We start from the raw sequence: 27,148 nt of genomic DNA, 5'->3' as shown, positions 1-27,148 counted from the left end.
AGCTGTGTCTAGAAAAGACAGCAGCCACACCTGTCAGGTGCACGGGGGACGATGGGGGAGACCTTCCACAGGAAGAGGAGACTGTGTTGTTTTATTATTATTTTTTATTATTATTATTTTTGACTGTGTTGTTTTAAAACTCAGAGAGACATTATCACCTTTTAGTGGAACATTTATTAATACTTGTAAGGTGCCCAAAAAAAGAGCAGCAGTGATGTAAAATGATAGATGTCTTCTTCCTCAGAGGTCTGCTTTGTAGCCCATGGGCTCGGTTGGTTTAGGCAGTACGTTCCCCAAGGCTGAGGAGTTGGGCTCCATCACTTCTGACACAAAGCAAGGACCTTGATCTTCAGGACCACTTGATGCTCTAGTCAGTTTTTGGTAAGTCCACACTGTTGGCTGGAGGAGGCTCTAATTATCATCCCTCCCAAGGAAACAGATCACTAACCACCTCCATATTGGGAACAATCAAAAGCATAAATGCTCCTGATGCTTCATACAGAATGTCAGGCAATTCTTAACAGTTGGCCTGAGAATGAATCCAAACGAGAGGCATGTGACAAGCAGATGGCTACGTGACTTACTCAAGGAAGAGAGAGAACACAACAGCAATGCTCCATGTTTAAGGAACTAGAGCATGTTTCTTGCGGTGGGGCATCTGACAAACCACCCTCCCCCCGCCCCAGTAAGACCTGACAGGCTCTTTTCCCAATTTGAAAGCAGTGCCCCTGAAGCCGATGTGGTTCTATGGTTGAAAATAGTAGGTTTACCTCGCCATGTTCTCTGACACCTTGATAGGGGTTTATCTTACACTGGGTGTTGCAAATTCTTCCAGAACCTGGGTTTCTAGGACTTGCTGTTTGTTCAGCGGGAACCTATACAGTCTGCATTTTCACTTGACTGAAGTAAATGAATCCACAGTGTCTTTCATCATAAATATAATGCCCTGGGAGAGAGTACAGCAGTGAACCAGACAGACAAGGTTTCCAGGGCTCTGGTACCCAGGACAGTGCCTGGCACACAGTAGACACAAAACACATATTCACTGAATGAATGCATGAATAATGACTGGGCGGAGGTTGTGGAGGCCACTGTAGTGTTTCTTCTAACTGCTCTGGATCTCTGAAACCACAGACTTCCGTCTCATCTGTTAGCAACATTTAATTTTTCTTGGCCAGTGTTATATTTGAATTTGATTCATTCACTAAAAATTATGGACCATTATAAATATCTTAGATTTCCTCTCTTGGTACACTTTCTGCCAGATCTTCAGAATAAGGAGATGTTAAACCACACTGCACGATCCCCATCTTGCCCGTAAGGATTTAATAAAATAACATAGAATTGTCTTATCCAAGTTACAAAAACAAAAAGTTCTGAATGCAGAATGATATTATGAACCATAGTGTGAACTTAGTTCAGTTCCTCAGTTGTACTGTTGCTTTGAACTTTCACAAGTTGTCTCCCCCCCATCATAAACAACAATTCAGTTAGTAAAGAATTATTTTTCCATTAGTCATGTCAGTTTCTTATACCATGAGCTAATATTCTCAACAGTTTTTATCCATAGCTATATCTTTGCTTCAGAGTCCCCACTTTCAAAGGAAAATTGGTAATAGCACAATGAAAAACAAAGTACAATCTCTTTTTATAGGTAAATATAGTATAAGTAGTAGATAATTGAAGAACTTATACATCATAGCCTATTTTATTCTCAGTGGCTGAATGCTAATCAGTTAACTGCCTTTGAGCTCTATATTTTTAAATGTGACTAAAACATACAGTCTCACAGTAAATGTAAATGGCTTATTAAGGGCCTTTACATGGCAACAGTATCATATGTCAGAGATGAATGGTGTTTCTAATTTGCTAGCCACTTGGGTCAAGTTTACTTTAAGCAGGAAGCATATTTATACAAGTAATCGTAACACAAATGGTCTCTTGAGAAAAGCTGTTGGTGAGGTTTTAACATTTTTGAAGTATGCTTTTGGATCTCTTCTAAATGGGTATTTTATAGCCACTGGGCCAAAGCGCCTTAAATCCATGATCCGTCGCACCAGCGTCACTGCTGCTGACGCTGCCTAAATGCTCAGGAAGTCTCCGGGTGTGTATGTTTCTAAGGGGGAGGCTAGAGAGGGTTGGGGGCTTGAGCCACATTCCTTTGCTTTAGCACTTTGCTACATAAAGTGGGGGTGGGGGAGAGGGCAGCAGCCCCTGCAGTCCCCAGGGCATGTTAGAAATACATACTGCACCCCAGACCCACTGCCCCCAGAATCTACACTCGATCCCAGTCCGCTTGTGATTTTTAAGTCTTGCCTGGGACCCCAGTTCCTCTGTTTTATGGGGACTGGGCACAAGTCATGGTGTCCATCTGTCTTTCCTCCTCACTTCTGGAATCTACCTCTTTCTAGGAAAGCATCCCCTCAGCCCACATTTCCTTTCTTTCTCAGCACTCCCACACTCCGGACCCAAATGAATTTACCAACATTGGATGTTTTTGCTTTTATCAAGAGCCCACTTCTTATGCTGCCCGTCTGACATCATCCTGGGGCTTCCTGCTCCCAAATAATCTTGGGAAAGTCAAGGCATCGTAAGGATTTCCAAAGCTATGGATGTATTCTGCTTTCTTGCGACTAAGCCTCCCATTCTTTGTTAATTCTGCATTGAGAGCCCATCCTCCTAAGCTGTCCACCAGAACCCAATCTCCCTTTGCCATTTTAGTCCCTTCCTTTGGGGCGGGGGGTTGATTTCTTTCTCCCAGTTTCCACTCATGGAACACTGCCTTCCCCTAACCTAGTCATAAACTTCTCTGTTAATATATGTGGGGTACTGAAAGGACGAAAGGGCATCATACGAGATGTTTGGGGGAATCATCAACAGAGTTTACTCAGTAGAGGGAATTGTATGCAGTTACTAATGACCCACATGGCAGGCCCCTGAACACACTTCATTTGGCCACACCTTTGCTTTGAGAGGCTCAGCCTACAGCAGGTGCCCGGAGGCAACTGGACATCCACACACCCAGACTGACCAGCCAGTTGGCCCCTAGAAGCAATTTGATCCCTCTGCTCCAAACTGCACTGGGCTAAGAGGCTCTGCAGAAAGTGAACGGGACATTTAGAAGCGCATTGCTTACAGATTTAGGCTCTGTGGGCCAGGGGTTAGTGCAGCCAATGGTCAAGGGAGCAATCTGGGGTCAGGTGGGTGAGGATCCCCTCAGCCTCCTCTGGAGTGGTCGGCACCCAGAAGAGATTTCTTTAATCAGAGGAGACTGGCAGGGGGAGAAACAGAATTGCTTTCTGGCCATAGTGAGTCCGAGGACCGCGTTTGCAGCTTCCGTTCTTCTTGAGACCTACAAACCAATTCTTTTCGGCGTGCTTCTTGGATGTGTAGGTGTTGTAATGGTTTTCTTCCAGCCTTTCCAGGAACAGACATTCCTCATTTGGTGTCTGCTAAAAAGATAAGACAGGAGAGGGGAGAATTATTAGTGACTGGTTTTCAGTGTGGTTTCTCTGTCTGCTAGCCACTGTGACCTGGGGCCAGTCACGGAGTCTCTTAGTGCTTTGGTTTCTTTTTTAGGAAAAGCGAGATTATAATGGGACCTGTTTCTGAGGGAAGTGGTAATGGTAATGACTTAGAACAGAACCCAGCACCTAGTGAGCCTTCAAATTCATTTACTGTTTTTGCAAGTTCCCCTTCCTTCTGCTGTCCTCAGGACCCTGGAGTTCCCTGCTGGGGAGGTCCCGAATGACCAGCCATAGCACATCAAAAGCAGGGCTGAGCCTTTCGTCTCTAAAGGCTGGCACATACACATGGCCCTGAAAAATGGCCAAAATTGGTAAAACCAAACTGTGATGTGGTGGGGGTTTTTAAGTTTGGACTTGAAAAATAAATGACAACTTACTAATATTATCTTATATCCTAGCAACTTTCACTAACAATATCAGGATTTTTATGTTAACATTGTTTGGGATATAAACACTTGCACAAAATGTGTCTTAAGCATAAAACATTATTTTGTAACTTAAAGGTTTTAAAAACTAAACATAGCTTTATTTTTTTCTTATGTATAAAAATATCTACTCGTACAAAGAATTGTCCTTTTTTTTTTTTAAAGAATTGTACTTTTAAAAATCACAACTTTACTTTAAAGAAGAAAGTAAAAAAAAAAAACAACAAAAAGATCCCAAGCCACCCACCCTGATATAAGGACTGCTAACAGTTGATGGTACATACTTTCACATATCTTTACGTATGTACACACAGAGGGACATAGATAAGGCCATATGGATAGAGACTGATGATGTTAGCAAAATGGCATGCTACCCCTGCTTTTAAAAGGAAGTGGGAAAGAAACTGATGAGAACATTCAATCTCACAAGAAAATGCAAGTTAAAAACAATATAACAGGTTGGCTATAATATCTGCAAAGAACAAAAAAATTTGCAATGCTTGGTATTGTGAGAGCATAGGACATAGGCACTTCTGTGCACTGTTGGTGAGATAAATTGGTGTCGATTTTCTCAGGGTAGTCTGGCAATATGTATTACCTTTGACCCAGCAATTTCATTTGTAGGAATTGAGCCCTAGGAGATAGTTGAGCAAGTATAAAACAGTATTTTCAAGGATGGTCTTTGCAGTACCAGGTATAATGGGAACACTCTCAAAGCAACCTACATCTTTATGGAAAGGTGATTGGTGAAGTGGCTAGGGGCGCACCCATGCAGTGGAATCCAGTGCAGTTGCCAATTTATTAATAAGGAAATATCACTAGGACATATTAAATAGTTCAGTTACTTGAAAAATAGCTACGAACAATTACTGTTTTACTTGGAATTCATCTGCTAGAAAGTGGTAAGAAGGACCCCAGGCATTTGGCTTCCTATTTCATTAGGATTTTCTAATACATTTGTTATACTTGAAGATAAAATACTTAGGCTGTATATCAACTTTGTGCCAGTCCCTAGTCATGTGATCTCAGTATTATCTCTTCACTCACAGTGGTGGGTGATGCCCTTCCTGGTGGTTTCCAGTCTTGTTGTTCATCATTCTTTATTCATGGGCATGTTTGTGTATGTAGCTGTAAGCCTCAGTGAGGGAAGAGGTGGAAACTTATCAGCCTTGCATCTACCCAGCCAACGCAGAATCTTGTGAAGGATAGGTGCTCTCCAGCTAGGTGGTGACTTTTGTTTGCTTCTTGAGAGTGTGGAAAGGAGTCCATAAAGTTCCCTTTGGTTTGTAAGGAACTCTGGAACAGGAAGTCTCCTGCTCCTTATTCATTTGTAGTCTAGTGGAGTGACATCTGGATGAGACACTTTGGATCCTTTTAGAACAAGATGGGAAATAAGGGTAATATATAGGGTGACTCTTGCTATCTCTGCAGGAACTTATCCAGACATTACTGTTCGATGCATATTGTCAGGTGTGGGAGGGGGTGGGCAGTGGTGGACGTGCGTAGGTTGCTCACTCCCGTGTAGGGAGGGTCCCCCATTACACCCCTTAGTGGGTGTCAGGCCTGTGTTTTGTGACGAAGCTGAGGACAGCCACGTCCCTCACCTGACGTCTGTGTTACACTAGAGCAGTTGACACACACACAGCGGCTGAGTCACAGGCTGAGTCAGCAGGCCGCATCAGGGAACTTCGTCTGTCCCTCCACCAGGATTTGTCAGTAGTTGTTATGCATTTGGTGCAATGCCAAGGGCCTGGAGATTAACAGTTGATTCACAACTATTTTTAGGATGATTTTTTTTAATATTTAGCTCTCTTTTTTCCCCACTATATGGGTGGCATAGGCCTACTGTAGAAAATCTGGATAAGATAGGCATTCACATATTATAACATTGGATGGTTATCACCCCTAGAGATAACTATATTAATATTTTGATATATAATCTTTCAAACTTATTTTCTAAAATAACATATCCTTTCCCCAGACATAAAAATTTGTACCAGGGTGGATTAGCACCTAAAACTGGTTGGACATGTGAGGCAGAGCTCGGAGATTTTAGAACTTATCATTATTAATGGAGAAATATATAAATTATCAGATATAATATATTAAGATTACCCCTGAATATTTCAGGGGAAGTATAAGGATGGCCAGGACTATGGTGGGAGCCTAGAGGAAATTGGATTTGGGGATGCTCCCTCAGTATTTTTACACAAGTAAAAGATGGTTATATTAAATGACAAAACAGATTTAAAAGAGGAAAAGCCATAAACTATAAGTATAACCTGGAAAATAATGAGGATAAGGGATTTATAAACTTATAATTCGTCTTCTAGCTCTCACTGATGGGGCACCTTACACGTGTCGGCAACATCGGTGGGTGGGTTCTGTGCACTATCTCTCAGACCCCTCTTAATGCCTCTATGTGACAGTCACCACCCATTACTAGCCTCATTTTCGACAAGGCTCAGAGGAGGCAAGTAACTTGTCAGAGTTGCAGAAAATTTTCAGTTTTGAGTCTGAGATTCAGTGATTAATCAGTTGATTGATTTTATCACCAAAAAGAAAAACCACCTTAAAAAAAAATCTGCTTTCTATGTAGCAGTTACTGCCTAGCTCCAAACCCTTTTTGATCCATATTTCAGCGAACAGCCTACAGGAGGCTGCTCATTGCTCTGACAGTGTCGTCTCCTAACCCCTAGCAGGTGGTATGAGAAACCAAACTGTGTTCACGTTCCGAACCCTGCCTGAAGTTACAGCTTCAAGAGGTAGTCTTCTGTACCCACTGCCCCTTGGCAGTTTGATGTAAGTTAAAGAGAGGTTCAGACCGAAACCCCCTACTAGCTGCCTTTTTGTAGACATCTTCATAAAAGGGAAGAAAGGGGTTTGGCCAAGCCTCAATGATCAATTGTTAAGATATAGAGAAAGGATCATTGAAATGCGGAAATAGTTTCAAACCTTGGGCCCACTGGCTTTAGTTCTCTTTCCATTTAAATCTTCTACCAGAGATACCAACAGGGGCAAAATTACACTGTTTCTTTTCTTTTCTCCCTAAGACCAATACTTATACTGAGTCAAACCCGTGTAAAGCATTACCAAGGAGAGGGTCGGAGCAGAAGATGTGGAAGATTTTTAGCTCCTGAATAAACTCTGAGACCTTGCTTCTCAAGGACAGGAATGTGGCCCATTCATCATCACATTCCTTCAGGCCTTAGACATGGGAGCCACTTGCTAAATATTTGTTGGATGACGAGTCGCACGCTGGAGTCTAGGCTCTACAGTTTTTGTGAGAAGCGTAGAGAACACGCAGCCTATGGTGTTGCTCCAGAAACATTGTGGGAATGAATGAATGCAGTGGGAATAGGTATTCTGAAATGACTGACTGAGGAGTTACTGAAATTTCAATCAATGTCTCCTCTGTGTTCAGGCGATAGTATGTTTGAGTATTTTGAGAGAGCACCACAAGAAACTCTTTCATGCCTGCGCCTAAAATAAGGCAGGGTAGAGGGTGGGAATCCTGCTGGAAAAAACAACAAGCAGAGACTAATTGTTGCTTTCTAGTTTGCATCACTCAACGTAACACGATTTCTGGAAACCTCAAACCTTGGCCGTGTCCGGAAGCATGTCAGCCTCATACTTACTGAGCCGTACAAAAGCCCATCGGTGTCCATGGCCAAGTACTGGCCAGTCTCGGTACTCTTTATGTACACCTCCCCCACGCTTTCCGCACTGAGCTGCAGCTGAACTGAAACAAAAATAACATGAGCAAAAGTAAATAAACACTAAACCTTTGCCGATAGGGCCTGGCGGCCAGGACAGTTAGCCATGGAAAATTCTGCTCATTCATTTCTCAGTGCCCTCAAGGATGAGCCTCACAGTAATCAAAACATAGAAATACAGTTCCTTTTTCTTTGCCCTCCAAAGAAAGCTACCCTTTGGGAATGATCTTGAGAGAAGGAGAAATGATGATGGGCGTGCCTGCCATCCCCCTGTTGGTTACAGAATGACCCCTCACGCCCTTCCTCTGTCTCTATCCCCTCCTGGCAGGGAATCACCATGGGAGGAAGCGACGTTCACTTCCCTGGGTGCTGCAGAGTGGGCAGCTGGCCAGCCTGACTGTGTTCCACTTTAATTAGCAACCTGCTTTGGGAGGGCTTTTTAGGGCCCCAACCTGTTCGGCATGGGAGCTTCTTGTGGACAGACTGTTATTTTAAAAAATCCCATAGCGTTTTTTTCCCAGACAGAGAGGTCCCAGGAGGTTGGACCGGTTAGTGCATCTGAAACTCAGGGAACACTCCCACTTCCCAATGGCCAGCCTCTGTGGCAGCCCAGCTGGGACAGAGGCTGATGGGAACCCTGGCTTCTCATCGGGAAGACAAAGTGGGTGTCTGGAAATGCAGGGATGGGAGTGGTGGTTCTCGTCCTGGGGTGATGTTTGCCAGGTGACATCTGACCATGTCTGGGGACATTTTGGGCTGTGTTGGCTACAGTGCAAATGGTACATCGAGGCCAGGGATGCGGTGACACGTTCTGCAATGCTTAGGGCGGCCCCCACAACAAGGAATTATTGGGAAACTATGAGACCAAGGCCAAGGACCTGAGTTCCTCTGAGTTAGACTCCCCATTTACACTGGTTAATACCCTATGGAGCCTTGCCCACTGCTGGACCACGACCTGCAGTATGGCAGCCATTCAATAATTCTTCATTTGTTCATTCTCTCCCAATGGTGCTCTCGAGGGGGAAGATCCTTTGATGGCTCACATTTGAGAAGCAAAATTAATTCTGGGCTCTCTAGATGATGTCTTTGGTGACTAGACTGTCACAACCATCGTGATGACTAGGGTTAAAAAATCTTGCTGAGGACCAGTGAGCAACCCGTTCTCTGGGAGGACAAGCTGGTCTCCCTAAGGGTCGGCTTAGTCAGAGGCTGGGAGGCAGGGTGGGCTGGAAGGAACACGGGGCTCTGGTTGGCAGCTGGAGACCCCTCATTGCTTTTCCTTGTTTTCCTGCTTTAGTTAATTTCTTTGGTTAGGAAATACATTCACCTGTTTCAAACTTGGAAACCATGTAAGAGGAGACAGAGTGTCCCTTCTGTTGTCTCTGTTCCCCAGCCTCCCAGGTGCAACTGTTGGGGATACAGTGATAAACAGGACAGATGAGACCCTTGTCCTTCCTCCCAGAACACATTCTCTGGTGCTGGGGAGAGGCAGAGATAAATGAGTAAACCCCTCCTAGATCTATTTTATGTGTACCCTTCTAGGGAGCTTTTATGCACATCTGGGAAATACATGTTATCCTTCCTGCTTTTTTTAAATTTTTTAACACCAGTGGTATGATACACACACAACTGTGTACCTTGTTGTTTTGTTTGTTTGCTTAACAACCAACTAGAGATCTTGCCAGTTAAGCACTGAAAGAGTTAACCTAGTTCTATCAGCCAGCTGCTTCGTGTTCTACTACGTGGCTACGTGGCTGTACCATAATCATTTAACCGCTTCCTTATTAATATGTTTGTATTTTCCCATTTCCTTCTGTTTTCCTTATCTTCTGATTCATCTCAAGAGTGATACATAGTTACTCACCCTTACTGAAGATGTGGTTCTCTTGTCCTTGGATGTGTTTGCTACAGAGACTCGGGTCTCCCTTAGCTTCCTGTGGTCAGTGGAGTTTATCTAATTCACAGGAAGGAAACTGGAAGCCATTGATCTCCTTTCCCACGGGTCCTCCTGACTTGGGTTAGTCCAAGAGGGTAGTCATGAGAGAATGGGCCAGAAGGCCTCCATCATGATCTGGGCCTCCCCTCTAGCCTCACACTACACCACTTGCTCGCTCACTCAGCCCGCCCCACCCATTTAACTCCCCCGACACGTCAGGCTCTCTCCCACCTCAGGATTCCTGCCCACGCTTGATGCTTTGTCTGGCACCTTCTTCCCCCTGATGTTGACACAGTTGGTTCTTCTCCTCCTCCGGGCCCCAGCCTAAATGCCCCCTCCTCAGAGAGGCCTTTCCCACCAAGGCCCCCACAACTGTCCCTGCCAGTGCCACCTGAGTTCCCCCATCGTCCTCTTTCTCAGCCTTTTGTTTCCTCTGTGGCAGTTAATGCGGCAAACACCTATTTTTGTCATTTAGGGGTTTACTCCTTTGTTTCTGCCTCCCCAGGAGAATGTGTACCTGGGGAAAGATCAGGGATCTTCTCTGTCTGGTTGCCCATAGGTCTGCAGCCCCTCATGCTGGGCCTTGCCCACTGGCTCAGCCAAGATAGATTTGTCTAATGGACAATGTTAGGCCAATATTTGCAGAGATGAGCCTGCTGTCCATCATCAGTAAGCTGTGCGCTTTGAATTGTGTCTCCAGTGATGCTTTGTGGAATTAAGTAAGAGGGACCGAGCTGAGCATTCCAGGGTCTCCCACCAGCCTGCTGGGTGACCTTGGCGAGGCTTCTTAACCTAGAGGCCACAGTCTCTTTATCAGTAACATGGCAAGCCTTTGTGTCTAGCCTCTAAAGTTTTCCCCAACTCTAAGAGTCTATGAAGCAGTAAGTACCTTTTATAGCAATGCTGCATGCAACAGAATATTGTTCGGCCCTAAAAATGAACAGAGCACTATTATGTGCTACGGCGTGGATGAGCCTTGAAAACATGCTCAGTGCAAAAGCCGGTCCCAAAGGACCATATATTGTATAGTTCTATTTAAGTGAAATGTCCAGAGTCGATGGACGCATAGAGACGGGACATAGATGAGTGGTAGCCAGGGCTGAGAAGGAAGGTGGGGAGAGCAAAGGGGGAATTCTGGTTGAGAGGTCCAGGATTTCTTTTGGAGGGGATGAAAATGTTCTAAAATTGATTGTGGAGATAGTCACAACTCTGTGAATATATATATATGTAAAAAACCCATCAAGTTGTACACCATAAGTGGGTTAATTCTATGGTATATGAATAATACGTTGATAAAATTGGGGGTTTTTTAGTGCTTTGTGCTTTCATTGGCTCTTATGGTCCTCAGAGAAGTTTTGCATATATTTCTCTGCCATTTTCTCGGCCTCATCCTGATGTTTAAGAGAGACGGAGGGAAGGCACTGACTATGTAGGGATCACCTAAGCGTGCCAGGCATCGTGCTAGTTTCTGTTTTGGTATAAACAGTATAAAATTAGAGTATGAGTTCCAGAATCAAACCCCATGAATTCAAATTCTGGCTTGGCTGTGTATTAGCTGTGTGATCACTGGGCAAATTATTTAGCTCTTGTTGCCTTATGCATGATGATAGCACCTGCTTCGTGGAATTGTTTTGAGGATTCAATGATGTAATGCATAGAGAGGGCCCAGGACCATCACTGTCATTTCCACCTAGCCACCGTGACTCATTGCTTTTCCCAGCGTTGTCTGGAGGAAGGTAGCAGTGACTTTGTCCTATAGATGAGAAGACTGAAGCTCGCTGATGACATGTTTTACCCAACATTTAACATTGTGACCAGGGCCCAGCTCTGAGTATTGCAAGTATCCTGTGTTTTCTTCTCTGTAAGACAACACCTTGGGCTCCAGTGATGGGAAAGATGACTCCAAATCCAGCCAAATTCTCTTTTCTTGCACCCTCTTGTGTTCAAGGTCAGACAAGATGTACAAGATGGCAAATGGTCATCTAGTATCCCACTTGCAGCTCCTGCTTAGCTGCTGGGACTTTTTCCACCTGCCCACACATTATATAGATATTTATTCAAACACATTATAGGTGCTACAGAAATCCCAAAGGACAGGTCCTTTTGTATAATCAAGGAAGATTTAAAAAATAAATAAATAAACTTTATATTTCCAAGCAGTTTTAGGTTCACAGAAAAAATAAAGGGAAGGCAGTGATTTCCCCTGTGTCCCCTGCTGTCACACGCGTGCAGCCCCTATTATCAGCACCCCCATCACAGTGGTCCGTTTGTTACAAGTGATGGACCTACACTGACACATCATTATCAGCAAGGAGTGTTTCTTAAAAGATTTTCATTTCCTAGCTCATTTCTGTTCTCCGCCTTCCTTAGTCTCCGTTTGTCTTTCTGGGGTGGGGGGCAGGTAGAGTAGACTTCGTTGTCTGTGGACTCCCATGTTGGCCACGCAAAGGCCTCACGGAGGTAACCATGAGCCAGAGCCGCTTGGCACAGGACTCGGTCCTCGGCCATGAGCCCCAATGCCAGGCTTGTTGCACTGGTGAGAGTTTGTCTCAAGAGTTTCCTCTGTAAATATTATTTCTCCAGGATGTCCAAGTTTCATAGCTCATTTTCACTGGATTTCTTTCTGGCTAAGTTTCCTAAACATATATCCTTTGCGAGCGGGCCTGGCAGGAAGGAGTAACACCCAGCCGGGGCTGCTCGTGGAACCGACGAGGTGTCTGGCTCCCTCCAGTGACTTCATCCACTCTTCTCAACCTCCAGCCTCTGGCAGCTATTGCCCAGGAGGAGCGGAAAGGAGTGCGTGTGAGAAAGGGGTTCCGAAAGGGGAGGGGAAACCACACAGCCTGGCCCAGCGCCAGCTCTTCCCTCTCAGAACAGCACCAGGGTTTGGAAGCCACTCAGTCCACACACATTCCCTGCCCATCCATCCCTGGCGTGCTGAGAACCGCGCCCCGTGCCACACAGGGACCCCACGCTGGGAGCCGAGGGGGCTCAGACCTGTGATGGTAAATATGCCCACTTGAGAAACCCCGCTCATTTTTCAGCTAGAAGCAAACACAAGTGCAACACCTACAGTAGAAACTCTCTTTCTCTCTCATATGTATTAAATAGTCTTATGATACATACACATATGTATTAGGTAGAATGAATATATATATATATTATATATATAATATATATAACATATATAGATTATAATCTTTCAAAGAAAAGCAGAAAATAATGCAGAGTGAAAAAAGCAAATTGCAAAAGAACATAGTAAATCCTTGATGAAATCCTTTATAAAACACAAAACAGTGTGCATAGCTCATGAATATATAGGGAGTAAAATGAGAAAATGTGCCTTAGATTCAGAACAGTTGCTGCCCTGGGAAGGATGAGTAGAAGGGCTGAGTCTGCAGAGGGCAGTGGGAGGAACCTCTCTTTTGTCCTAGCTCTTCATTTTGTTAAAGACACAATTCTGAGGCAAACCCAGTCACCGGGTGACCCTGGTTCAGTGTGGGTGATGGGGCTCTGGTGACCGTGGACTTCTCCTTTTGGGGGCCATTGTGGTTGTATAAAGCTCAGCTCTTAGTCAATGGGCAAACACTCAGAGCTGGCCAAGGCGCCTGTTACTTGCTCTTGACCACTTGGGCTTGACCCAGGCCCCATGCAGACCCAAGCACAGGTGTCCATGAAGGTGAGTCTTCTTAGGGGGTGATAGAGCCAGGAAAGTTAATGAAGCAGGACAGGGATGAGGGGGCACTAGGGCTCCCCCGTCCTCTGCTCAGTTTCCTTTTCTATCACCTTCCACCAGGTTAACCAACACCTGCACGAACAGGAAGAAGCAGCTTTTCTTTATCCCGAGCAGGAATTTAGGACTTCCTGTCTGAGGTAGGAGGGTCCTTGGCTCTAACCCATTCCCAGGATGAAAAGACAAGCAAGTACTTTTTCAAAAATGAGACAAGTCAATTAGTCCATAGAGTACTTATTGTTCCACTTTCGACTTATCAGGAGAAATGGAAGCATTTTTTTTTTCCCCCAATTTATTTATTTTCAGAAAAACAGTATTCATTATTTTTTCACCACACCCAGTGCTCCATGCAAGCTGTGCCCTCTATAATACCCACCACCTGGTACCCCAACCTCCCACCCCCCCGCCACTTCAAACCCCTCAGACTGTTTTTCAGATTAAACAACTTTTTAAAAAAATTTGTTGCTTTATTTTACTTAGTTATTTTTTATTTCTTTGTTGTGGTTCCCCAGTTTGCCCAGCTCTGCCCCTGCCTTCTCTGCCCCCAGTCAAGCCTCTTCTCTGCCTCTCACCAGCAAATTTTTTAAAGGTACTCTAGTTAGACATCAGTTTCCTAGAGAAGTTCAAATTTACAAAGCAGTATAACATTTTTTATACACAGGCTATGTTTGCTTGGTGGGTTTGTGACCATGATGTGCCCAGTAGAAACTGGGAAGCACAGAAGACTGTGCTGGTCTAGGAATGTGTTCTTTATCAAAAGAAAAGATCAAGGTAATCTCCACCTTTGTGGATCATGCTCCTCCCTGCCCCATGCTTACACTTTGAATCCCTTCGTGGGGCTTTTTGCTCGAAGGAGTGTACATAAAGGTGAACCCGGAGCTTTTGGGTAGACATGCCAGCCCCAAACTAGGCAGTCTAACCTGTTTTTCTGCCAGAGCTCTGCCTGTATCTCTGGTGTTCTCTTCTCCGCGGTGCCTTCCATTAGCTCTTAGCAGTACTTTTATTCACAGGAAGATACATGATTCTTATTTCCAAGGATAGAAAGAAGGAAAAAGAAGCCAAGAGCCTGCAGCTGCCAAGACAAAGTGAGCTTTGGGGTCCTGCACATGGTTCCCCACCCCAAGCCATGCTCACGTCTTCCTCTTCTACCCCTAGAAGTTTTTAAAGATAAGATATCAGCTGGTGTGTTCAGAGCACAAATGAGTGCAGAGGTAGGTTCTGCTCTGGTAGCATGCCCGTGGCCTTTAAGCCTACTTTCCACCTCTGCTCTCCAAAGAGAGGCCAAAAGAGATTACGTGCCTAGTTTATTCTGGGTCGGAGACTTCCCGTCCTTTGCCGTGTTTACCCAAAGTGAGGTCAGCCTCATTCAGAACTCGGTGAGGTTGTTTTATGTCAGTGGCATTTATAATTAAAGTGTAGCCACAAGCCAAGCTCCGTAAAACATTAGAGGAAGATGGAGAAGTTTAAAAAAAAAAAAAAAAAGTGAATTTGTGGAAAGAAAATTCCAGTGGTTTGGAATACATATGTGTATGAAAAAGACTCTTCTTAGAATTTGAAAAGGTGTCTGCTTCTGCTTTAGGGTCTGAAAAAAAGATCCCTGGAAAATTTTGATATAGTCCACGGACTATGTGATATTAAAAAAAAAAAAAGTCTTTCTAGAGATTTTTCTAGATTTTTCTGCATAACAGATAAGGGGTGAGTGGGATGAAGGGCAGGGAGACCTCTGGCATCCTATCTCACCAAGGTGGGAACAGCCCGCAGGGGGTGGGGGAGCATTTCTGCCTGAAGACCGTCCCTGCTCACTGGCTTCTGCCAACAGGGCCCAGTTGTGCCCACCCTGGTGATCTGAAAAGCTGTCTTGACTTGCAGCACAAGCCGGTGGGGAGCCAAGTGTCCTTACAACGAGGTGCCGAGTCATAGTGGACGAGAAACTGCAGACTGCACGGCCCCAAAACAAGGAGGTGGGAGGGATTTCACTTAAGAGGAGTCTGCCCTTTATAAAGGACAGCAAAGTACCATTTCTCTGACCAGTGAACTCCCTTAGTGCCTTTAGGATGTGGTTTGATTTATAAATATTTGATTGGCACACACTTCGCTCAGGAACCTTTCCATTTGTGCGGTGAGCAGTGCCAGTAATCCTGCTCCCCACACAGCCTCTTGTGTGCTTGGGGAGGCAAGGGGGGGTGGATCACAGCAGAGGCTGCAGATCTGGGATGCTCGCAAACTTGTTCTCCAGTTACCATTCATGTGTTCATCCCATTGAGGAACAAATCATGTCCCCTTTGGCCCGAGAGGAAGGTGCATCAGGAAGGGCAGAATCGAACATGGAGCCCCTTCTTGCTCTGCCCACAACAGTTCGCTCTCTCTGGCAGAGAAGTTAGACAGGACAGGGCTTGCTGGGCCTGGGCCCATTTTTCCTACATTCCAGGCCATGAGAGCTCCAAACCTAGACGGTCCTGGCGACACCGAGTTGAGTAAGACTAAATTCCATGAGCAAGGCTAACATTCATTTAACTTAACAGCCTACAGAGATCAGATGGTTACAGAAGAAGATCAAGTTAGCCTAGAAGTGATGATGATGGTGAATAACATTTTTTGAGCACCTGCTATATGACGCCTTTAAGGTTCCTCCTTTACTGTGACATGGGAACTGTTTTTAAAATGAAGAAACAGAGGCCTGTGGGGAAGTAACTTCCGCAGGGGGACAAGGAACTAATGAACAGGGACCTGCACCTATACCTCTCTGATCCGCATGACAGGCTATGTGAATCCAGTACTTTCTTCCTTTTTTTTTTTTTTTTTTAGATTTATTTATTTATTTTAGAGATTGTGAGAGAGAGAGAGAGAAAGCACAAGTGGCAGGGGCAGAGGAAAAGGGAGAGAGAATCTCAAGCAGACTCCGTACTGAGTGTGGAGCCTGACATGGGGCTCGATCTCACAACCCTGAGATCACAACCTGAGCTGAAACCAGGAGTCTGAATTGAAACAGAGTCAGATGTTTAACTGACTCCACCCAGGTGCCCCTCCAGTATGCTTATTTAATCAGTTCTTGGGGGGAGACCACCATCATGGTATTGATGTCAGGTGTGGTAGTGGTATATGAAAAGAGTCAGAAGAGGAAACCTCCTTGGAAGCAGCAGCTATGGACCCCTTTCAACTTTCCCACTTACTTACTGATCACAGGCCCTATTAGCTCAGTATCCGCAGAGTGATGATTATTCATAACTTTGTGAGATTATGGTTAAGTGGAAATGCAGGAATCTAACACAATGCCTGGCATTTATCAGGTGCTCAATAGGTATTTACTGAATCTCTTGTTGAACTTGAATTCATCTGCCACCAATGCCATTCATTTACTCATCAAATTCATATTTATTGGGTACTATGCCAAGTGCCAGTCAATGGACTAGACACAGAATTGGATTGTTGAGCTCTAACAGACAAAGTCCCCATTCTCAGGGAGCCTAGTGGGGGGCAAAAAGCATTAAATACTCACACAAGTGAGTGTGATTATAACTACAGGGAAATATGCATGGTACAAGAGGCACTCCTCAAATGTTCTGTGTCTGAAATGGAACTGGTTATCTTTCCCTGGGCCTGTTCCTCTTCCAGGATCCTCCCTCTCAAGGTGAGGCCACCATCTGCCCATGTCCCAAAGGAAAGCCATAGGCATCTCCATGAATCTTCTTGCAACTTAACATCCATTGCCCTGTCCCGTGGTCTGCAGCTCTTGACTCTGATGTTGCCTGGCTTTCTGACACATTGTCAAAGCCTGTATGGATCATTGCCTACAGCCGTGATTTGAGGAGCTTTGGGAACGTTTTACTTGGGCCTACATTACAGTGGCCGGTGCACAAACATCTGTCATAGGTTTATACTACTCCAGGAGAGGCCTTGTGTTAGGTACTTGGAAACTTACTCTCCTGGAAGTAGGAAGAAGATAAGTTTTGAAAACACCCCAGTTTTGCCCAGGGCAGATCTGCTGGTTGCAGACAAAGAGAAGCCATGAGAAGAGTTATTTTTGGCTTTGTAGAGCTGGAAGATATGCAATTCTATTTGGTATGATTTATGTAGATTTATTTCAATATTTGATTGGGTTTCATATATATTCTTCCTGACGGAAGTCTTAGAGTATGGCTCTGTGCCTGTGACCACAATATCTAGTCATGCTCAAACTAATGATCTAGGAATAGAAACCATCCCCTTGCCGGACCATGCTAATCAGTAAACCAAGGTCATCTACTCTCTCTGACCCTGCCCTGTCCAGATTGAGTCTGATTCAGAATAATCTGTGAAAATGAAGAGGGTGTGTGACAGTACCACCACTGGGCAGTAGAGGGCGACAGAAGTACACTCAGCGTGTAGAGAGTCCTGTTGCCTGCCGGATCTTTTAAGACTTTTCAGCCTCTTCAGACACACAGAGCAGTGTTATTATTCCCATTCCCCAAGGTGAGGAAGCTGAGTCTCAATATTATTCCCAAGGTTAGACAGCTGGGAACACTGGAGACATCTACATTTCTAGACAGGAGGGGTGATTGGAAGGGTCTTTGGGCTGGGGAACTTAACGTTTATTTTGCAGAGCATTTTATGCAAAATGGGGAAAATGGTCATTGTTCAGTGCTGTTCCAGTTAGAAAGGGACAGTGCAAGAATATGAACTCAAGCTTTCTGACTCCAAATCTAGGGCCCCTTGAGTCTTCAGCGAGTATCTGCATTATCCTGTCCTCTTGGCACTGACAAGTACAGAGATGGATTTCTGCTCACTCACCCCACTTAGCTCTGATTTCTGTCCCCCTTGGCCCTTGTTCTTAGTTCCAGAGTAAATAAATAGGCGAACACAACTCTGAATGTTGCCAGAGGGGCCCTGAATCAAAACATGAATCTAGACCCTTGACCTTCCTGGAAGACATTACAGAAAAGATGAAGGGAAGGTCCTCAAATATTATACTGTACTTCCACGTGCTGAGTTGAATAGTTGGAAGCTTTGAGGTGATGATGATGATGACAGCAGTATTGTACTGAGCTGTTTCCCTGAGTCAGGCACTGTGCCGGGGACTTTAACTCGATCATCTCATTTAATCCTCCTGAGAAACCAGCGAGGCAAGTAGTTTGATTCTTATCTTACAAGTGAGGAAAGTGAGGCCAGAAAGATTATGTAATTATAGCCCAGGTTCACTTGGCAAACAGTCTTTCCAGCATTACTGGGATGAAGACCTCCTCACACCCACTCCTACAGCTTTGTTGTGCTGCATTCCAGGGGTTCCTGACGTCTTAGGTCAGGCGGCTGAATCCACAGCACTTTCAGAAGTTGTCCGAATGTTATATACCCAGAATGCAGTCAATAGTATTAATGATGGAGTGACAACAATGAAATCAAATGCCATTTGTATAGAAATTCCAGTACTTGGAAGTCCTAACTGTAGTGTCTTATTTCCCAGAATTCAAGATGTCCCAGAAAAGCCAGCCTAACCCTGAGGAACACAGCATCATGCTTGTCTTTCCCCAGGGATTCGGAGCATCCCGAGAGCATTCCCATTGGTTCAGAAGATAGGTAAGACTTATCAGAAACAGTTAAAATCCTGGAGGAATCAAAGCTTCTTTCCCATGTGTTATATGGGGCAGATCACACAAATTGTGTAGCCTGCCTCACACAGTGGACTACAATCTAAGTCCATTTATTCATAGTAGATGTTACTTATATACGTGTATATGTTTAATGTACTAAACAGAGTCTTTTTTGCCTCACTCTGGTACCTAGTTTTCAAGGCTATCAAAACAAACCCCCAAAACATCTGACCCTGCAGCTGGAAGGCCCAACACCAGCCTTCCTCTGTTTATCTCAAGGGTCTGCCTGGTGAGTGGGAAGGAAAAGACTGCCTTCTGCTTCATCGATGGCAGCTTCCGACCCCACGACCTTTGCGTTTAAGAGTAGGGTGAGCACCACTGAGGTGGTCATTTCTGCTTACAGCCTGCAACCTTTGGTGCATATTACATGATTAATTAAGACTATTTGGTAAATCACATCAAGGTCAGTATTTTGCATTCCATACAGCCTGTTCTGTAGAACCTCACTTTCCACCTCTGCTATAACTGTGCATCTCTTGGCTTCCTCTACACCTTTCTTTTCTTGATTCGTAGTGTGCTTCACCCATCAGATCACTGACTCTCTAAGCAGGAACTTAGGACTTTTGGCTTCTCCACAATACTAATGCCCCAGTGGTGCTCAGGGATTCCCTGATAACATCCCAAAAGAGCCCAGACACCTAATGTCAAACGGACACACCACGGTGAGAAGTACTAAAGCAGAAGGTAGAGGTTTTTATTCTTAGAGAGTCATGGAGATTCTTTTCCCTCAAGTCATACCTCGATTTATCAACACCATCTGAGGGCTGGCAGGAGAGCCTGAAAGAGAGAGCCTTTGGCTCCCACTGCTCCCACTCTCCAGTTTCTATAGGGTCTGGAGAATGACTTTACCCCTCCCAGTTACCACAGCCCCATCTGCGTGATACGTAGAGTGAGCGCTGCATAATTTATGATGTGTAAGACTATAATTATGAACTAGGATTTCACAAATCAGGCCCGGTGGGAGCATAAGCTGGAGAGCCCGTGACCATGCAACTGAGCCCAGGTCTCTGTGAAGGGTCCACTGCTGCCCCGCCCCATGTGGCTCGTTCTGTCAGAGAACAGGCAGGGCCCTCACCAGCCTTGGGAGCCAGGCCTAGTGACAGAAACCCACAGCAGGGGCACCTGGATGGCGCAGTGGGGTAGGCCTCTGCCTTCAGCCCAGATCATGATCTCAGGGTCCTGGAATCGAGCCCTGCATGGGGCTCTCTGCTCAGCAGGGAGCCTGCTTCTGCCTCTCTCTCTCTCTCTCTCTCTCTCTCTCTGCCTGCCTCTCTGCCTGCTTGGGATCTCTCTCTCTCTCTGTCAAATAAATAAATAAAATCTTAAAAAAAAAAAAAAAAAAGAAAAGAAAAGAAACCCACAGCAGTTGAACTGTGGAAGCCATGTCTGCTCTCAAAGCAGTTGCGTTAGGTAAACAGAGAGCCCTTTTAAAACTTGGTATAGGACCCCTTTAGGTAGGCTGGAGCTCTCACAATGTGTTATTTTCTACACCTAGACCCTGGACCCAAGCTTCTGAGTGTGTCAGGCAGAGAAAGGGTACCCATATGTAGACAGCCTCCCCGCTCGCCTCCTTGACTTGAGACACCAGGAAGGCAGGAGGCTGCAAGAGAGATGGGTGCTTACTGTGCTGGTCGCTCCTGTCCCTTGTGCCGTCCACTGTGCCATCTGGAAGGATCCTCAGGAAGTGGCCCCCATTGCTACAGTAGAGGAGTTTGGGCTTCTTGTAATTCCCCGCAGGCAGATTAAACTTCTCCATCAGGGCGGTGAAGGTTGTGATTTCCCCTTCAGCCATGGCTCAGCGGCTACTGGTTATGGTGCTTTCAAGGCTGTAAGAAATCAGACAACCCTGTAGAATGTCCCGCCGGTGAAGGGGCCGCATACCCTTTTCAGGAAGGAGAGCCTCAGGGCACGGGGCTCCCAGTGGGTCAGTAGCCACAGACAACCCAGGTGATGGCCACTGGAGACGGGCCTGTGTGGTGGGCAGCAGTGAAGGAAGAAAGGTCTCTGGCCTGGGAGGGATTTTCAGGACATTTCTTACTTCCCAATTGGACACAGCTTTGGACCAGGCTGTGCATTTTTTAGAATTTCAAATTTAATCACTTGGCCAAGGGAAAAAAAAATAATGTTTTGGTCCCTCCTTCTGATCCACACATATCCTCAAATTAAACACTGGAGTGGCACTAAAATAACACCTGGGCCCTGGCTGAAACCCACAAAAGCCGAGAGGCCGGCACTGAGGTTTTGCTGTCCATCCTCCCACTGTTTTGGCTGGGGACTGCCAGCCCCGTGGACACAGACGGCTCTGACAGCCTGACTGTTGGGGACCCATAGAAAAAGGGATGGAGGCCTTGCAGACCACCCACGATAGGGACAGTGAAGGGTTCATGCATAAAGGGTTTGCTGGTGGGAACAGCACCAGAACGGGGACCAAGCCTATGGTGGGTGTTCCGTGGGGGTTCTAAAGGGCAGACGCCACACCAAAGGAAACCTGATGAGACAGATCATGATGAAGGGTCTGTCAGTTATCCTTCCCCAGCTTTCCTTACCTCCTAATATCACACAGAGAAGGCAGGTCTGTCCCTTGTACAAAGGCTATCTTCCTCCTCGTTATTTTTAAATGACACCTACTTATTCTGATGAGGAAGCCTCCATATTACATAATATAATCCTCTCATATTATAGACACCCACTCTGTAGAGATTTATACCATCAGTGTAAAGATGCTAAGTTTTAAGAAGCAAAAGTAATAAACATTAGAACTTTAAAACCTCTTCTTGCCCCACCATTTAGGAAAACAATGCGTTGGCCACTACAGGGCTACTCAGGGAAGAGGCAAAGAGCTGGAAGATGACTTCGGGAGCTTCTTAACAAGAGTGAGCAGGTGGTGGTTGTGTACAGTGATTATCAGGGGGCCTTGTAATAATCATGACCATCACCATTCACGCCTCCTCCATTCACGCAAGCAAGTTAGCTTGTGTGACATTCCTTACTACTTTTTGAGACAGCCATTCATATTATTCCCATTTTTTCTAAAATGATGCTGAAGCTTTCAGATGTTTGATGGCCTCTCTAAGGTCAATACCTCCTAGGTGGTAGTGCCAAGCCTCAAAAGGAGTGTGTTGAAACAAAACCATCACTTGCCCTTAACACCAGGAAAAGGTGAAGGGACTTCACTGATACTGTATCATTGCTGGAAGTGGGATTTTTACCTCTTGTGTGGCACAGACATCTACTCCCATGAGCTTGTTATGCATTAAGTTATTAATTTGTGATCCAGATGTTGGCCTTCACCAACTTTTGTCCCCATGTCAACCTTGAAGTGAGATTCCAGGCTTATCGTCATTCCCTGGAGACCTGACAACACCAGGCATTAGGGAGCCTGCCAGTCTTCTGTATGCCCTGCATTACTAACCATCCATCCATCCTTCCATGCATCCATCCTTCCACCGATCCATTCACCCATCCTCCCATGCATCCTTCCTTCCATCCATCCATTTACCCATCCATCCATCTATCCTTCCTTCTGTCCATCCATCCATCCACCCACCCATCCATCTGTCCACCCATTCTTTTTTTTTATAAAGATTTTACTTATTTATTTGACAGACAGAGATCACAAGTAGGCTGAGAGGCAGCCAGAGAGAAAGAGGAGGAAGCAGGCTCCCTGCTGAGCAGAGAGCCCCATGCGGGGCTCGATCCCAGGACCCCTGGATCATGACCTGAGCCGAAGGCAGAGGCTTTAACCCACTGAGCAACCCAGGTGCCCCTGTCCACCCATTCTTCCATCCATCCATCCATGCATCCATCTGTCCTTCCATGCATCCATCCATCCCTCCATCCATCCATCTACCCTTCCTTCCTTCCATCCATCCATCCATCCACCCACCCATCTATCCATCCATCCTTCCATCCACCCATCCTTCCATGCATACTTCCTTCCATCCATCCATCCACCCATCCATCCTTCCGTCCATCCACCCATCCTTCCATCCATCTACCCATCCATCTATCCTTCCTTCCATCTATCCATCCATCCACCCACCCATCTATCCATCCATCCTTCCATCCATCCATCCATGCATGCATCCTTCCATCCATCCATCCATCCTTCCGTCCATCCATCCTTCCATCCATCTATCCATCTTTCCTTCCTGCCATCCGTCCTTCTATCCAATCCATCCATCCATCCATCCATCCTTCCATCCATCCATCCATCCTTCCACTCATCCATCCTTCCGTCCATCCATCCTTCCATCTTTGCTGCCTTCCTTCCTTCCTTCCTTCCTTCCATCCATCATCCATCCATTCCCAGGGCAGCCTCACAGAACTGTTCACATGGAAAGCAATTCCATCATAAGTCAAGGCAACAAATTTGAGTAATTTTTCTGGTGACTTTGGAATTAAGGTTCATGCTGGAAACCTCTCTTGTTTCTTTTGCTCCAGGCATTTTAATATCTGTGGTCCACGTCTTCTAGTCTGAGTCACAGGGGCCAGTCATGGACCCCGGGTTCAGCTGTGCTTTGTAGTTCCTCTAACAGTCCCGAAAGGGAATTCTGCATATGCTACATAAACTGTATTTAAAGTTAAGCAATCCCAAATGTCCCCTTCACATATAGTCAAACTCTGTCTAGCTCTTTTCAGATAATATAGTACCAGATCGAAGATATTCTTTATATCTACAGACTTTACCTTGTGGGGCATATTGCATTTCCTTCCCAAATTCACACTCTTTCTTCCAAACCTTCTCATTCATCCAAATGCCTCTACATCTATGGGCCCACCTGTCCCTCTCATGGTTTCTTTTTCTGTCTGTTCAGCCCTTTTTCACTCAACCTCTCAATTTCTCTCTCATTCCACTTCCTCACTCCCCTTGCTTCTGGATCCCCTTCTGATATAAAGCAGTTTAGTTTTTCCAAACTTGGACATCTTTACCTATTACCTCTCCATTAACATGCAACAGTGATCAGATCCTGGTGGCTTAAAGTACAGCCAAGAAATAATAAGTACTTTTTTTTTCCCCTCCCAAGCACTTGCTAAGTTGTATACTTAATTTGGTACAGGAGACAATAATTATATACTGGTGGTTGCCATTTAACATATGAATAGCTATTCATATTGCCGGTCTTTGGTGGACAGGATTTTGTTTGTCATTGTCCCTGGGTTTCCTCAAGTGGAGGTCCCTGTGTGCCCCTGACCATGTGGGTATCAAGGATGGTTCCCTTCTAGATCTAGCACTGGTGGGGAGTCTCCACTGAGTTGTTTTCTAAGTGCTGGTATAGATTTGGCTCTATCCATTTGCCTTCTTGCTTCTATCCCCTTGGTATGAAGGGGGACCAGAAAGACCGGAAGGTTCCTGAGGGTGGAGGCTCCATCTCTGGCAAAGGGTTATCGTAATGCTCACATTCTCATGTACGTCTAAGCCTGACAGCCTGGGCTTCGTCACTATGGAGATCTTCCCAGGTAAACAACCTTGTCCAGAGGCCAGCAGGTCCTCAGGTATCCCTCTCATCCCAACCACAGTGCACCCTGCAGTTATAAAGCCACAACTCTGCTCTCTGCCTGCTCCCCCCAGTAAGAGGGACAGTCATGGGGGTGGCTGTACTGACTTCCAATTGCTCTCACCACCCTGCAGTTCACATCCTTAGCTGGAAACCTGAGGAGAACACGTTGACTCCTGAAACTGAGCCTTGAGTCAACATGAAGCTGATAGACTGTGGCAGTGGGATTTATGAATCAGCTGAAACATACAAAAAATGAAATCCTTGGGGCGCCTGGGTGGCTCAGTAGGTTAAAGCCTTTGCCTTCGGCTCAGGTCATGATCCGAGGATCCTGGGATTGAGCCACACATCAGGTTCTTTCCTCCATGGGGAGCCTGCTTCCTCCTCTCTCTCTTTCTGCCTGCCTCTCTGCCTACTTGTGATCTCTGTCTGTCAAATAAATAAATAAAATCTTTAAAAAAAAAAGAAAAAATGAAATCCTTTTTTGTTGCTGAAGAAAACCCCAGAGGCGCAAAAAGCCTTTATTTTTTTGGCTTTATTTACAATTTATCTATATTTTAAGCAGTAGTTAGTCCTAAGTTCCTTGCCTACTTAGGATTCCTTAAAAGAAAGGAGTAAAGGAAGTCTATGACATGATAAAAACCATTAAGCAACAGCCTGTACAGGCCCTTGGGGATTTTCACAAATTGTTCTAATAAATGAATCCATTAATCCATGACTACATGAAATCAGGCGTTAACCATAATGGAAATTTATAAGCTCTGCTTCTTGTTACTATTCTTTTTTTGTTGGCTGTCAGGGGTGGGGCTTATCTGTGTATATCCGTTGAGGGATGGAAAAAAATCAAGCCCCGTGGACTCCCTTTCATCCCTGTGTGCTGAGCCCAGCCCTTTGAGATTTGGGGCGCTGGTGACATTTTAGGGAAAGCCAGATTTCTTGACTTACCAGTGACAACAAAGTGAGGGCATTGTGATGCTTGTTGGAATATCTGTGCTAAGGCTGGCATATTTTGTCATCTGTAGCTACTCAAAAAGAACCTGAGCTCTGACGCATGAACAGGATGGTAAATATACGGGCCTGCCCAGCGATACAACAGTCACTTTTCAATCTGGGGTAATAAGCAACCCCATATGGCCCCAGCTATGCACAGGTTGACTCTGGGAACCTCGGCGAGTCATTCACTCCTTCTGAGATGTTTCTTCTAATAATCCCCATCCTGTCTACCTCATAGAGTTGTCTGAAGGGCTAATGGGCACAGTATACATAACACTTGAAAAGTACGAAAATGTAAAAAAAAAAAAAGAAAAGTACGAAAATGTGACCTGACCTGTAGGAGATATGAATAACTGGTTCTCTTGAACTAGTTGAAGCCCGGTGTGGTTTAGGTTAATCAATGGCCATCGAATGCTTAATTTAAAATAATTTTTCTGTTGGTATGCAAATAAGAGTTTTTCATTCCCGGTCATATTTGGGAGAAATTAGCTAAATTCCTTCCCCATCATTTAAGCCATAAGCATAGCAGAGAGAATGAAGGAGGTGAAGATAAGCCATGGTTATGTAAGAGAGAATCCAGATCCCCATTTTACACTCCGTTCTCGGCTTATCGACAGTTGTTGAAATGACATTATGAAATCCACTATTTCGGAGAGCATTTGTGCTCAGTTTGGCCCTGGTAACTAAGCTAGCTGGAAAAACTTAGAGTTCCAAGAATCAAGGAGAGGCAAACACTGATGTATTTGTTTTTAACCCCTGTCACTGTGCAGGTAATGCAAAATACCCATGAAGAGAATGTTCTACAAAGTGTATAATGCCACCAAAGGCATACGTATAGGCATCTGGCAATCTGATAATTGGACATGTGTCCTCCAACCAAGGATATATAAAATAGGTCTCCCCTTTGGTTCCAAATAGGCTCTAAGTCTCTATCAATGGCATCACCCAAAAGCATTAACTCTTTGTTAGAGATATTAATTAACCTTGGTTTTGTTGAGTCAAATACTAAATGCCTATTAAATGTTAAAAGCAACTGCTTAAAGAAATGAAATAGAATGCAGTGATTCCAACCAGCAACTAGTAGGGATAAGGGAAGTGAGGTGAAAAAAATAAAACTCTACTTACCCAAAGGCATCCAGAAAAATAATACATAATCAAAAACAGTGCTCAAAATGAGGTGGCAGAAATAAATCCAAGTATATTTATAGCCGCAATACAATGTAAATGGGCCAAATCTATTAACTACTGGATTTTTTAAAATTCCACCTATGTTCTGATTACAAGAGACATGTTTAAAACATAAGGACACGGGAAGGTTAAAAGCAAAAGGCTGAAAAACAGATACCAGACCAACGTTAACAAAAGTTAAAAGTTGGTGTGGTTATGTTAATATCATAGAAGTTAGGTCTAAGGCAAAAAGAATGATGAATGATAAAAGGGATCACTGCATAATAAGTGGAATAATTCACCAGAAAGATATAAAAACTTAAGTTTATGTATACTTAGTGACTTAGCCTCCAAACATATGAAACAAAAATGAAAAATATGAAGAGAACTTGGCAAGTCCACCATGTAGTAGGAGACTTTAATACCTTTCTGTCACAAATGTTAAAGCAAACAGACAAAACATAGACTAAAGTGCACCAAACTTAACTGAATGAATTAACAACAGAACTCTGCATCCAACAATTAGTGA

General features: G+C 44.8%; 1 protein-coding gene and 1 long non-coding RNA gene across 6 annotated transcripts in view; one reads left to right on the top strand and one right to left on the bottom strand.

Moving 5' to 3' along the window:
* Positions 1-86: 86 nt before the first annotated feature.
* Positions 87-27,148, bottom strand: part of FGF1 (fibroblast growth factor 1) — a 98,133-nt gene continuing 71,071 nt past the window's right edge. For 4 of the 5 annotated variants that reach the window (XM_044225382.1, XM_044225391.1, XM_044225408.1 and 1 more), the window contains 3 exons: positions 20,585-20,787; positions 7,591-7,694; positions 87-3,452 (listed from right to left, as the gene is read on the bottom strand). In XM_044225382.1, coding sequence (XP_044081317.1) covers positions 3,258-3,452; positions 7,591-7,694; positions 20,585-20,753 — 468 coding nt within the window. In that variant the 5' untranslated portion in view covers positions 20,754-20,787 and the 3' untranslated portion in view covers positions 87-3,257. The remainder of the gene's footprint in view (positions 3,453-7,590; positions 7,695-20,584; positions 20,788-27,148) is intronic. The other variant, XM_044225416.1, reaches the window with a different exon arrangement.
* Positions 18,797-27,148, top strand: part of LOC122889907 — a 58,366-nt gene continuing 50,014 nt past the window's right edge. Inside the window, exon 1 of the long non-coding RNA XR_006380995.1 lies at positions 18,797-18,887. This is a non-coding gene — a long non-coding RNA (uncharacterized LOC122889907). The remainder of the gene's footprint in view (positions 18,888-27,148) is intronic.

This window comes from Neovison vison, chromosome 1, assembly GCF_020171115.1.
Source record: "Neovison vison isolate M4711 chromosome 1, ASM_NN_V1, whole genome shotgun sequence".
Classification (NCBI taxonomy): domain Eukaryota; kingdom Metazoa; phylum Chordata; class Mammalia; order Carnivora; family Mustelidae; genus Neogale; species Neogale vison.
Note: the sequence above shows the minus strand (reverse complement) of the source record. Positions and strands in the feature narration are given on the sequence as shown.